Source organism: Chanos chanos, chromosome 8, assembly GCF_902362185.1.
Source record: "Chanos chanos chromosome 8, fChaCha1.1, whole genome shotgun sequence".
In the NCBI taxonomy this organism is placed as follows: Eukaryota; Metazoa; Chordata; class Actinopteri; order Gonorynchiformes; family Chanidae; genus Chanos; species Chanos chanos.
The window spans coordinates 31309775-31323416 of record NC_044502.1 but is presented as its reverse complement, the minus strand read 5'-3'; the positions used below and the strand labels follow the sequence as shown (position 1 = coordinate 31323416).

Genomic DNA, 13642 nt, shown 5'->3' with positions numbered 1-13642 from the left:
TTAATTTAGGGAGTGTCAGCATTCATTCTAATGGAACCCTTACATAATGTTTATGTTCTTCTGAATACAATGTAATTAAAACACATTCAGATGTGGAAAAAACAGACTGCAACTTGTCTGCATCGTGCAACTAGTTAGAGGAGAATAGGATGAGAAAAATGGTAACGCGGTGGTGATGGTGCTGGGGATTGGGACGTGGGGCATAGTTTGTGTCTAATGGTACCAGTGTATGACGATCATACGAAAATATAACTAACCTAACTTAAATCATCTTTGCTTGATTTAGAAAAACAAAAGTTTTAAAAGTTTGTCCCACTCCTCCTGCTCCTATAGTAATTATGATTGCAAAAAAGAAACAAAAAAACCCTCAATGCTCTTAGCATCACAGCTCTGCCCAATGTATATGCTGAGGGTGGAAGTGAAGATCACTTATAGACGTGAGTCATTCAGAAACCCTGTGGTTTCAAAGTCTGACACTCAGCATAACGCTGGTCTTCCCAGAGAAAAGCTTTAATGCTTGTGTTCAGTGGTACACATAAAAGTGAGGTAAAATAACGCAGCCTGTAACGATTTAAACATATGTACAGTTACTTTATATGAATATTTATAACACAGTGATTTTTCAAATAACTGGTCAGCGCATTCTCTTGGCTCTATACTGAGGAGTAATTACCAAGACCCAGTCCTTACTCAGCGGTATTTAGTAATGTAACAAATACTTTTAATGAATGACGAATTAAAAGCAATATTAAATACTGAAAATGTTGTTCATAATAATCTCATATATTTCTCTACCAAATTTATTATGCTACTGTACTTATATTGAATACATCTTAATACTGGCTATTCCTTGGCAAACAGAGCAATGATAAGATTCTCAGCGAGAAATTTCCATTCCATCATGTCGCTAACCTCGACGTGAGGTTGCTAATGACTGGATGGGCAAATATATGAAAGCCATGCACTTATGGAGACAGTGTATCGATCGCTGGGGTTCTCTCTCCATCTCTTCTACCCTTTCTGTTTCTCATGTTTTCTGTGTCATCTTCAGTCAGCCAAACGATGATAGAGTGAGCCTGGAGGACATATTTGAGCTGAGGTACACCCACCCACAGTCTTGGCAAAAAAAAAACAAACAAAAAAAAAACTGGAAAGATATGCTTTGAGTCAGAAATTATTTATTTATGTGTTTATTTATTTGTTTATCATTAAGTTATTATTATGAAATCCAAAACTGAACATTCTATTATTTTTTATCGTTAAGTTTATTTTCTCTTTAACACAACATTCTAGTTTTTTTTTCTTTTTCTGCTGCTTCTTCTTCTTCTTCTTCTTCCTCTTCTTCCTCTTCTTCTCAGGATTTCCTTGATGCATGCAGCTTCTAAACCAGAACCACCAGATCATGAACTTACCACTGGTGCAAAATATATATTTTTACTTTTGCAGGCTATACTCCATACTGTTTGCTTTAAAATTCAAGCTTAAACATTTCAACAAATGCAGCAGATGAAGTCACGAAGGCCACATTACTCAGTCCATAGCCAGACGAGATCAAGCAAACTGCTGAGTACACATACTCCTCTCACTTTTTACAAATATAGTCCCATCCTCTCAGTATTTTCCTTCTGTCTCCATTCCTCCATTCCCTATTTGTATTGTTACACTATTTCAACTGCATGCACAGGGCACAGGCATTACATGTTAGAAGCTCACAATGTACCGTGCATGCATTCACTACTCAGACTATTACTGCAATTACCATCAATGCTATTACCCCAATTCACCTTTGCAACCAATCAACTGATCTGATGGTCCAGTAAATGGCAAATAAATCAATCAAAGTAGGTGGGCTGCAGAGCAGAAAGCCACAGTACAGAGGGAAAAAAAAACACTTTCATGTGCATTATGGCCCCAAACCCTCTGCATTATAGTAGCCAGAGGTTAAACTAGTGGCCTGAGATATAAAACCTCATCATGCCAGTTTACGTTCTCAAGCTCTGAGTGAGTATTTATTATTTACAAAAAAAAAACAACCCCAACACAAAACAAAACAAAAACAAGCAACTGCAACATAAGAAGAAGGGGGGGGGGGGGGGGCGGCAGATGATGACTGTCAGAGTTGGACCACAAGATACTTAAGATTTCACCTGGTCTTAAATATGGATCTCATCTGGCTCCAGCATAAAGAAACTGTGTGAACGGTTTACTCTTACTGAAAATGTCCAGGTAAACAAAATTACACACCACCTGCATGCTGCAGCCAAAATAACAAATAACACGAATGAAAACTGAAATGGTCATATAAACTGCTATTGATTATGTAAATAAAGAGAGAGTAGGGGAGAGAGAGAGAGAGAGAGAGAGAGAAAGAGAGAGAGGTCAACTGGCACCATTATATAGAATGTTGAATGCTCACCACAGATCATGTGACACACCCCCTAGAGGACACATCACATGCCACCAATAGTACTGGAGCACAGGTGTGGACATGCATACAGTAAGAAACAGAGAAAAAAACACAAGGACAACACAGCACCACAAAATACATAATACACAAAATACAGGAAAACAAGGGGTTACACAAGTGTGGTTTTTAGTGTAGGTCCTTGTGTGCCAAACTGGAGGTGGGTGCACCATCAAAAAAGGGGACCATGGCATAAGAACTCAGCTGGTGCAAAGAATCAACCACTGATTTGTGAGTGTCAGTTTGACACAAACCATTTAAAACAACATATTGACTTGTTATTTTATTCATTATTTTAAAGAATAAAACATCTTTCCAGCTCCCCCCCAAATTTCTCTTTCACAAATCCATTACTTTGTAAAATTACTGTAATTTCAAAAGCAATCCTACAGAGGAGAAATGTTTTATTACAGTTTACATTTACCCCAAAGCTGTGGTTAAACCAAATGTAGGCATATAGTTCAAATACTGGTGCAGTTACAGCATGCAGTTACAAAATTCATGTCATGAAAAAAATGTTTCCTTGGTAAAACATATAATTCCATCGGGGCAACCAGACCAGCTTCATACACGTGTAAGATGACATCAGGCAAACTCTCCACCTGTCTTTCTTAATAACTAATGAAGATCTGCTAGACTCACCAAAAGTTCAAAAGATGTGGAATCAACCCTGTTATAGGAAATGTTTTGTCCTATTTTAAATTTTGGACATATTTTCTCTGGCCTCAAACCCTATGACAGAGTTTGCACTACAGAGCTAGGGACTGATGCATGCACGCAGAGAGCACAATGAATATCTTGGGAAACTTATACATAAAGGCCCTTAGAGTTAATTGTTGGTTGTAGATAATGATACAGTGTAACTATTGCAGCGGCACTGGGGAGAAGGGGACTCTGCCCAGGATGCACCATGGTGTTATGCAGACAGTTGTTCTGGTCACTGTTATTCTCTTTAGTAAGCCCAGAGATAAGCATCCTTGCTGTTGTGTTGTAACATCAAGAGTGCTGTGGATAAAATGTTCTGCTTGACTCTGTTTTTATGATGGCAGAGTTGATAAATTACACTAAGAGAACCATCCCCTTCCTCTGTCACCCCCTCTTTCTGAGCTGTTTTTGGTGATTGATCCTACAATTTGAAGATAAAGTGAAAGGTCATCCATGTGAATGACATATTATTGGAATCCAAACTCACTCATGAAAATAATTAACTATTACAGGCTCTTTTCTGTTTTCATTCTCTTTTCTAAATAATTGTTTGATTGTTTAATTTCTGAGAATGCAAAAGGCTGGGTTCAAAGACCATTAATTAACCTCATAATCTTTGGGGATTTGCTAATATTATACTTTCCCTCATAATAACCACCAGTGTATATGGTATTACACTATCCCACATAATAACCAAGTGTATATGGTATTATACTATCCCTCATAATAACCAACAGTGTATATGGTATTATACTATCCCATATAATAACCAACAGTGTATATGCTTTTTACAAAAGCATTGTGGGTGGAGTTGTATATCCATATGCTTTCACTACACACATGATTTCCTTTATTCTTTGGGATTTTAACTTTTTCCCCCCATTTTTCAACTATCAGTTCCTTCTGCATCAATACAAGAGAACAAAGACTGGCACATATCCTCCAATATAAGCAACTGCAGTTTAGTTCCACAGCTACTCCATGTAAAGGCACCACTGTTCAAATGCATTGCACATAGAGGACCATAGTATTTCCCCAGACCTGCCTGCTACCATACATGATGACAGGGAGAGAACCCTGTCCAGCTCACCCTCCCAACACATGGCCGGTTGCATTCTTAGTGATGAGATTTGAACTCAAAACCCATGAGATTGTGTGTGTATGTGGGTGGGGGTGGGGGTGGGGGGATGGGGGGGGGGTGAGTGGAGGAGCAGTGCAATTTACCACTCACCCCATCCCATTTAATTCTGAGATAGTTTTATAAATCACAGTACAATCATTAATTGATTTTCAATCATAATTTATTTCATGATCAAAGTTGTGACACAGTGAGATGTGCAGAGAGAGAATCAGATGACCAGAGAAATGGCAACCCCATGCCTCATGCATGTGCTGACAACTGAGTGTATGAAAAGGTTCATGCATTACACCATCTTCAATAGCACCGTTACAGGCTTAAAAATGGATTTGATGTATAATTATATGAGTGGCTGTCTCCATGATACCTTGGAGTTTAGAATCTCTCGCCTTATTTTTCTGACACATTAGCATTGTTTCATATTCTTGCAGTTGAAGAGTAAAAGGGAATTATTAAAGTGCCAAGGGAGTGAAACTGCCATATGCAGTTCTGATATTTTATGGCATTCCTCTGAAACAACCTTAACTTTGTCTTATGACAGAGAGAGCAAGTCAAACGAAAGATTATTCCATCGAGATTACACACATATCAAAAATGTCCACTTACCAAAAAAGGCCAGATAAGCTTTTCAAGCTGTATTGCTGAACTTCTCATTATAAAGTCAAGCAGTAAAATAGCAACAGTTCAGGTTATCCCTGCAGACTTTTTCTTGTGGTTACTAAGATAGATGCACAATACAAATAGCATATCCACAATCATATACAATAGTACATCTGTTTTTATACTGGTCACTGTCTGATTTTGAGCACAAAATGTCTTCTGAGATTTCACTGTGTTGTAATTCGTGTCTTTCTTCTCTTCCTCTGGTCACTTTTGTACGAGCGTTCAAATACAGGTTACGTATTCTGCCCTGTTCCAAAGAGTGATATGATGTCTTTCCACACACCGAAGCATGCTGACTCTCAACTGTCTATAGTAGAGAGAGAGAGAGAGAGAGAGAGAGAGAGATTAGTTTAAGGTTGTTAGCTAGCATTATGGGGATACAAAGAAAGAATTAAACAACATTGTATGTATTTGTGGAAATGTGTATTAGTACTTGAAAGCCCAAGATAGAGGAGAATAGCCAGGCCCACTACAATGGCGAGGAGGCTAAAAAACAAAGCCCGACGTCCAAGCTTCTTTGCTCCATCAAGATCCCCTGCCAACACCAAGGAACGGGACTGTATGGAGAGTAAAACACACATACACAAGAATAGAATACTGATGACACTTTGTGAGTTTTAAGTATTATGAAAAGTATAAAAAGCAGCTAAAACATAAACAGATAGGTAACATATCTAGGCTGTTACTTAAGATAAAGTTGCACCCAAACACTGGATCTGGGGTTGTATTTTAACACTACCATATTTCAGCAAAATTACGTTTAGACTTACCGTGTGCGCAAAATAAAGGGCAAAGAGGCTAATCGGGGAAGGACAGAAACAGGAGAGTACAGCGAGCCACAGAAAACTCGGCGGCTCGGGCGCGTTCGGTGCTGGGGATTGACGGCTGAAACTAAGACGAGTCTGGGAGAGAGAAGGTGAGACTGGGGGCACTGTGATGTTACTCGCAGACGGTGATCTCAAAGGTGATTTTTGTCCTTTTTGGTCCACGTTGAGCGACTTAACACTACCTCTGGGTGAGTTAGAGGATTTAAGCTTGTATCCTTCGGTTGGTTCCGTCGTCGCAACGGATAGGAGTTTATGCGTTTCGTTGAAATCAGAAGGATGTGAGGCTCCAGTTTCGTTGAGGGCGTCCTTTGGAAACGCAGCATCTGTATTGATGGCCATTCTTTAAAAATAGCTTAAAGAGTGCACGAAATTGACTTTAAATAAAAAAGATCTTATAAATTCATTCCTCCCAAACATTAGAACTTGAATTATTATTAATATTCTAACAGAGTCCCAATGATTTTTTTGGAGAGGACAGGCACTGAATATTTCAAATATTCCAACAGGCGATACACTTAGAAATATATGTCAAGTCAGAGGTAAAACAGCACTCGACAATATTTCAAGTACAAGAATAACAATAACAGATCTATATTAAAACAAACAGCTACCTCGAAGACGTCAGAAAGAATAAAGTGAAAACTGCCTTCTTCGTATAACGAACGTCTTGTAGATTCAGCCAAATGCATTAATTGCAGTTTCCATCCAGATTCAATGTGTGCGCGAACCCCTCCCGCACAGACGGTAGCCTAATAAGCGCGCATCAGCAACCGCGACGCGGACATTAAACTTGTTAACTGTACAAATATCACTGTGTAATGCTTTCGCAAGAGAATGTACAATGACTCTGACATTCAGGTGTCTGGATAACTGAATGACGATTACGTCGTATTAACTTGCATAATTAATATTAATGATGAACCGTTAGAAGTTGACAATTAATATGGCAATTTATTATACAGGGGCATATAATTTATTCTAATTATAGTAATAAAACAAAGAACTACTGGGACAATTTACTTTTCTATCAGAGATTACAACGGAACCTGGACACAGGCAAACAAATTGTCTTATTCACTAATTTATTTTACTTAACCAGCTCTTATGTACGGGTAGACCTAGTGCAGGAGAGAGAGACAGAGAGAGAGAGAGAGAGAGAGAGAGAGAGATGTTCATGTTAACATAGTTTCTAACAAAGCTGAGTAGAAAAAAGTAGTTCAAGGGAGGGACTGAAATCAGAGCTATGGAGAATATTCAGCTATGGAGATGACTACACAATTGTTACTCCACTAAATAAATATTTAAAGCAATTTTCTATCACATCATTACGTTGTAGATATTCATGTTCATTATTTATACATTAGCAGGCCTGTACACACACTACACACACAGGGAGATTGAAAAAAATCTGTATCTGTCTGTGAAGGAGTGTGAGTGTAACGCTACAGTGTTACCAGTAAAACGTACTGGAAATACCTTGGAACATGATCGTTTAAAAAGAGTGAAAACCCACTTATAGTTATGTTTATTCCCAAATCAACTATAAATTCTCATGTCTGTTTCATTTCGGTTCCATTGTTTTCAGTTGCCATTTGCAAGTACAGGGTGTGTTTCCTCAAGGTAAATATGATTCCTTTTCTTTAAAGTGTGGTTCATATTATTTATAAAGATTGTTACAACACAGTTTATAAAACATCCCCCAAGATCCTGACGCCACAAATAAGTATATCATCATTTCTCTGAAAATTTTTGAGATAAAAGATATCTGTTTACAAGACAACAATTACCAACTGATGAAACTTGACAGTAATGAAGTCTTGTGATCTCTGTTCAAGAGGTATTAGAAATCCGACTGATGCACTGATTGTAAGTCGCTTTGGCTAAAAGCATCTGCCAAATAACAAAATTGTAAATTGTAAATTGATATCTGGTTCCCATACAATTTTGTGATTCGATGACATTTAAGATATTATTAACATTGCCCTGTGGTAAAAGACCCATACTTTAAAAAAATACCTCATAGATGTTATATTGCTCATTTATATGTAGACCTACTGTAAACATCTGAAGTATTTTAAGTGTCATTTCTACTTGCTTGTTAATATTCATTATACTCATTGACCAAGTTATTGTAGTGTGCATATATATACTGCCATCTTACTGAGCAGAATTATTTGCAGGTTTACTGTTAAAAGCCTCTAGCGTGCCTCTATGTGAAAGTACTTTAATCACTCCATAATTGCCGTATGAGTGAGTCTGCAGCTTGGAAAGATTGGTAATATGAGAAGAAGCACAGCGATAGTCTAAATCAGATAAACTGAGATAACTGGATAAATAGGTTGATATTCATCATTTAGGGTCACATGGGCCAGATGACACTTGACAGACAGGATGCATGCATGAGTGGTCTTTCCTTACTCAGACAGGCTGCAGCGCCACCTTGTGTCTGTTCTAAGGATGTAGCTATGAAACATCAGCATTGGAGATTAGCTGGTGAGCTAAGTGGATGTGAAGATGAAAAAGCGCTAATCTATTTTCTACATAATGACCCCAGCCAAATGTGGCATGGCCATCTATCTATTATACTGTTTAATACTGTTTCTATTATACTGGTTAGCTGTTAAAGTTTGTCAATTTGTGTCTTAGTTCATAAATCTGCCTTTTTATTGGCCTATTATTATTCTTGAACTCACCCGAATAGGCAGAATGATATTAGCACTGTGCTATTTGTCACCCCCTTGTGGAGACATTTAATTATGCAGAATATCAGGGCTGAACCAAGTCATTAACGTTCACAAATTGTTTATGTTCAAAAATGTCTTGTTGTGTTACGCTTCATTTAAATCCTCTTCATTCCACTTAGCCCTTAATATGACCATTACCAGTCATCTTAATGTTTTAATATGCATTCACATGGACTAGTACAGCATTTAAATCAATGTAGTTTCATTTGAGAGTCTAATTCTCTAGTCACTGAGCATACTGAACAGCTATGATCCAGCTGGTTCTAATTAAGCATACATCATTCATCTGATAAGAGATATGTTTACATTAACTGGATCTCTCACAAGAAAACACATAACTGTCACTCTGTTAAGAGCTGCTACACAGTTACTGTATATTGATACTACTTACTGCTGTTTTTACAGCTTGACATTTTTCAACACTTAACCTGCCAAAGACAACAGCTACCTGTTCCTCTGAAGAATGAAGTGTTTAGGGAAGTTTACCCATTTGTTTAATTATGTAGACTCTGAATAGGAATGGTGCAACCATCACTGATTCTGTTGTTTAAAACAAGGCAATTTAATTCACTCCAAATATCCTCAAACTACTCACTTCTTGATTTCATAACTAAACAAAGCTAATTAAAACTTGTTATTGAATACTTGGATCATAAGGTCTGCTCCATATACATGTTCTGAAACACTCATTGAACACATGTTGTTACTGACAGGATCTACTTGCGTATCAAATGACAATTATGTCACGGCTGCGTTCTGATATTTTCAACTCCACTGAGTGTTTGCAGTCATGCCCTTTCTGCAATGCTTGATTGACAGCAGTCAGGCCACCCTGGCTGTGCACTCACTGATGTATACTGTCTGGTGTGAAGGAAGAGTGCATTTAAATTTATAACGAGATTGGCCAGAGGAGGACGTGATGTACCTGTCTGAATGAGGTTTATCCTGCATTCACTGTCTGGATTAACACACACACACACACTGGCCCAGGTAAAAAAGCTCTCTTCTTAATCTACCAACAGTATACTCTACAACAGACTCCCTTCCTTCCTCTGGCTAGAGCCAAGAATCAAAGCAGGGCTGGACGAAGAAAGGTTCACTGAAATGCATTTATCGTCTATCTCTACTATATATGTACCATTATTTAAGTGCTGTTTAGTTAGGAGAGGGAATAGGAATGATGAAGAGGTTACATAGTTCCACTGCTTTATGTCTCATACTAAATTTTAGGTCGTATGAAAGTTGGTGGTGATGTAACAGGCTCCCTGGCCTAGAGAAGCCCAAGACAACATTTTACCTCGTCCATATAATGGATAAAAGGTGTGCCAAATGCTAATAGGATTTGAGCTCTAAAAAGAAAACTCAATGACTTGTACAGCTAGAGTGGGGTAGTTTGTTAGTACACTATTTTTGGCACAAAAGTTTAGACTCTCTATCTCTCTAAATGGAGTCTAGGTGAGCTGTCTGGAGTATTGGCTCTCCTGTCTCTACATGGCACAGATCACAGCTGGAGAGCTTAGGATGTCTCTACAGATACATCTGTCTTTTTAGTAGCATTATTTAAGAGAGCAATAGTAAAAGTCAAACATAGTAAGGTATTCAAATGACTCATTTTATTGGCATCTAGAAATACACAGCTTTGTGGCATGCAGCTGTACACAGAGGAAAAACAAATTTTCAATGGTTTAACACATTTTTAAAAACAACTGGTTATTTAAGCACTGTTCACTTAACACATAACTTTGACTTGTTAGACTAACTTATAGACTTCATCTATACAGATGTGTTCCAGTGTCCAGGGTACTTGTGACCAGGGCAGGCAAGAGCTAGCCACAATAGTTCTTCAACTGGCAGCTTTACATTGCAAATAGAGCCATAAAGACTGCCAGTGAAGAACTTTTGTGGGTCAGCCAACAAAAACCACATCATCCTTTTCCCAGACAGTTTCATCTGGACAGAGACAGAGAGACAGAGAGAGAGACGGAGACAAAGAGCAAATTTTCATAGTGCTGTACATCATAAAGAGCAAATGAACATACCACATTTCCAGATGAATTCAAAGACATTACGTAGTGAAGTAATGCTTTATGGTCCTGGCTTAGAAGCAGTTTAACTCAATTACAAAAGCTTGGCCGATCAACTTTCATTTGTTGGTAAGTTTTGTTCTTCATCTTTGAGCCTTTAGGGGAGTCTATGATCCAGTCTGGTGCACATTAACACATCCCAGGTGAGGAAGGAACAAATAACTATCAGGGCACGTCAGGACCATCTGGGAATCCTTATCTTCAAAGGAACAGATTTAATTAAACCACTCTGATATGGTTTTCAGAAGAATCCTTTCACATGAAATGCAATGAACAGATTCATAGTGGTCATGTTCAGATTTTAGTCTCCTCCCAAACCAGGCACATGAAGATTTATATATGTATAACAATGATTCACCACCTTAACTTTGTGACAAACAAATCAGGGTGCCCCACCCGTCTGCCTGGCTCTAGTCCGACGGTCAGAGAGTAAATCATCATGTCCTGCATTCCTGGGATTCCGGCTGAAAATGTTCAAAATTCCACTGCCTCACTGCTGCCCCATTGCTCTTGTTTGAGTTGGAAATGTGGAGCAAAGCTGCAGCCTCTAGCACAGAACTCCTCTTTTTAAAATTCACTGCATTTTCAATGTATCTTCCAAGAAGTAAGAAAATCTTAGTGCATGCCTCTTCATCCATTCAGTCATAGACACCTAACTGTCGACCACACATGTTCAGTCTTTATAGCCCCATAATGTTAGCTGATAACCTTAAACAATCTCTCTTTCTCTCTCTTTCTCCCTCTCTCATCTCTGCCCTTCCCTTCCCTTCCCCCAGTGAGCAAGCACAGACATGACTCAGTAAAATGGGCCGCAAAGGGTAACGTCTTGAGAATCTTCATATAGTGATGACAGCGAGGTGTGTCCTGTCTGTTAAAAGTCAGCTTGATTTCATGCATTCACTGACTGATTTATCAAGGCCAACAGGCATACTGACACAGAACCATTTTATTAAGCTGTTTTGTGTGTGTGTATGTCTGTGTCTCTCTCTCTCTCTCTCTCTCTCTATATATATATATATATATAAATAAATCAACTACATGCACATGAATATAATATCTAAATAAATAATGATAAATGCCACTCTGTAAACACATATACACACACACACACACACACACACACATCTACATATACATAATCTTTATCTATTTGAATGTCCAGGTGTCTCCCCTTGAAAACTCTACAACTTTCTAGACTTTTGGAAAACAACTTCCAACATGTTCCTCTGAAGTGCTGAACCAGTTTTTGTGGTAATGGGATGAGACCTGCCACCATTCAGTCACATTCTTGTGAGGCCTATCTGAGGCAGAAAGACCAGAGGGTCTACTCTTTAACACTGAATATAATAAAATATTAAATTAATATATGGAATCCCAGCAAAAATTTATAACAGATGTCAATTCTGCAAACATGCACACGACAGCTTCTCATTATTTGTGAAAAAACAAACAAACAAACAAAAAAAAAGTCATTTCCAACTTGTTTAACAAAGGTCATGAGGATCAAGCAAAACTGGGCTCACGGTCAAGCAATGGCATCACACAGCACTGGTTCCTTCATCAGATTAATTTTAAGGTGAAATGACTCAAATAACTTGAATTTCAGAAGTTAATCTTTCAAAGGCTGAAAATAAAGTTACTGCATATCATTCTGTGGCACTTATGATGGCACAAAGCTGACAGAGATGACACCAAACATGACAAAATTAGGCCTACTTCTCTTTCACAACCTTCAACTTGACTGTAACAGATAAGAGTGCAGACTGAGGTATATTCTTAAGCCCACAAACTGTTATTAACAGAAGAACAGAAAGGCACTTAGAAAACTATTGTTTTGTTGATAAAATTCCAGTCTGTTTTCACATTAGGAAATTATTGTTTCATTATTATTATACATTATTATTTCTATAACCTTTAACCTACATGTTGTGTTCCAGTCGGCATGGCAGTTGAATGCCAATGGGATGACAGACAAAGATTCATGTGAGGCAACCAGATTCCTCGCTGAATCGACTATGTGAGAAAGGGATAAATTCTTGAGCCAAATCTAGAAGATGACGAAGAATGAGGATTCTCATTATGCAACTTCATCTCTCACCAACTTGACCATGTAAGAGAGGCACACATTTCTGTGACCAAACTCCGAAGGATGCAGCTACGGCATAAGCAAAACAGCTGAGGGAAACCAAAATTTAGGGAGGAGCACAAAAAGTAAAGGAGGAAGAGAAAACGGCCCTCTGTGCCATGTAACGTGGCCTTTAGATGTAGCTAAAGCAGCACCAAAATGAAGCTGTCGAATCTGGGCACCGTATAGATTAGTGGATTTTGAATGTGGCAGCATGTTCACGACTGATAAGCACTTACTCTTAACCAATGTGTAGTTCAGATTACAGACCTTTTGTCCACACGTGAGCCTAAACCTCCTCTCTAGTTCTCATTCATTTTCTGGACAAACTGTTGCATGTAACCTGTTCACTTTAGCTAAACATGTTTATAACTCTAGTCTGACTGCTACAAATTGTTTCTAGTCATAGTACGCTACTTCCTGAGAGGTAAAAGCATTCACAGTCACTGAAAAAAACTTGACTTTAATGCTGATCTGATCAGCACTCCCATTTCTCCTTAGTCATGGTTAGGATATGGGAAGGACCATTCGTTCTTACATCAATATTCAAGGGCATCTTCTCCCAGGAGCTTGACCTAACAGCATGTGCATATACGCTGGTGAACAATGCAATGCTCTGCTCTTCTTTACTACGTTATAGTGTGCAGCACTGCACACACAAATTGCATGGATTATTTAAATTTGACTTGAGTTATCAGAATAGGATATGTTAGGTTTTCCAGTTGTAGAACGGAACCACCATAAAAGTCAGTTATTTGGTTTGCTGGCTAATTTGACTAAAACTATCTTTACCTTCTTCCTGAACTCCTGGCCTAGCCATAATAACCACATTACTATACACTAATCCCATCCCTGGTCAAACTGTCGAAGCATATTTTGCCCTAAGTACGTG

General features: G+C 38.3%; 1 protein-coding gene across 1 annotated transcript; it reads right to left on the bottom strand.

Annotated features, from left to right (window-relative positions):
* Nucleotides 1-4996: 4996 nt before the first annotated feature.
* trarg1b (trafficking regulator of GLUT4 (SLC2A4) 1b) lies at nucleotides 4997-6136 on the bottom strand. Its single transcript, XM_030783081.1, has 3 exons — nucleotides 5741-6136; nucleotides 5404-5527; nucleotides 4997-5025 (listed from the first exon to the last, which is right to left on the bottom strand). The coding sequence occupies exons 1-3, from the start codon at nucleotides 6134-6136 to the stop codon at nucleotides 4997-4999; spliced, it is 549 nt and encodes a 182-aa protein (XP_030638941.1).
* Nucleotides 6137-13642: the final 7506 nt, after the last annotated feature.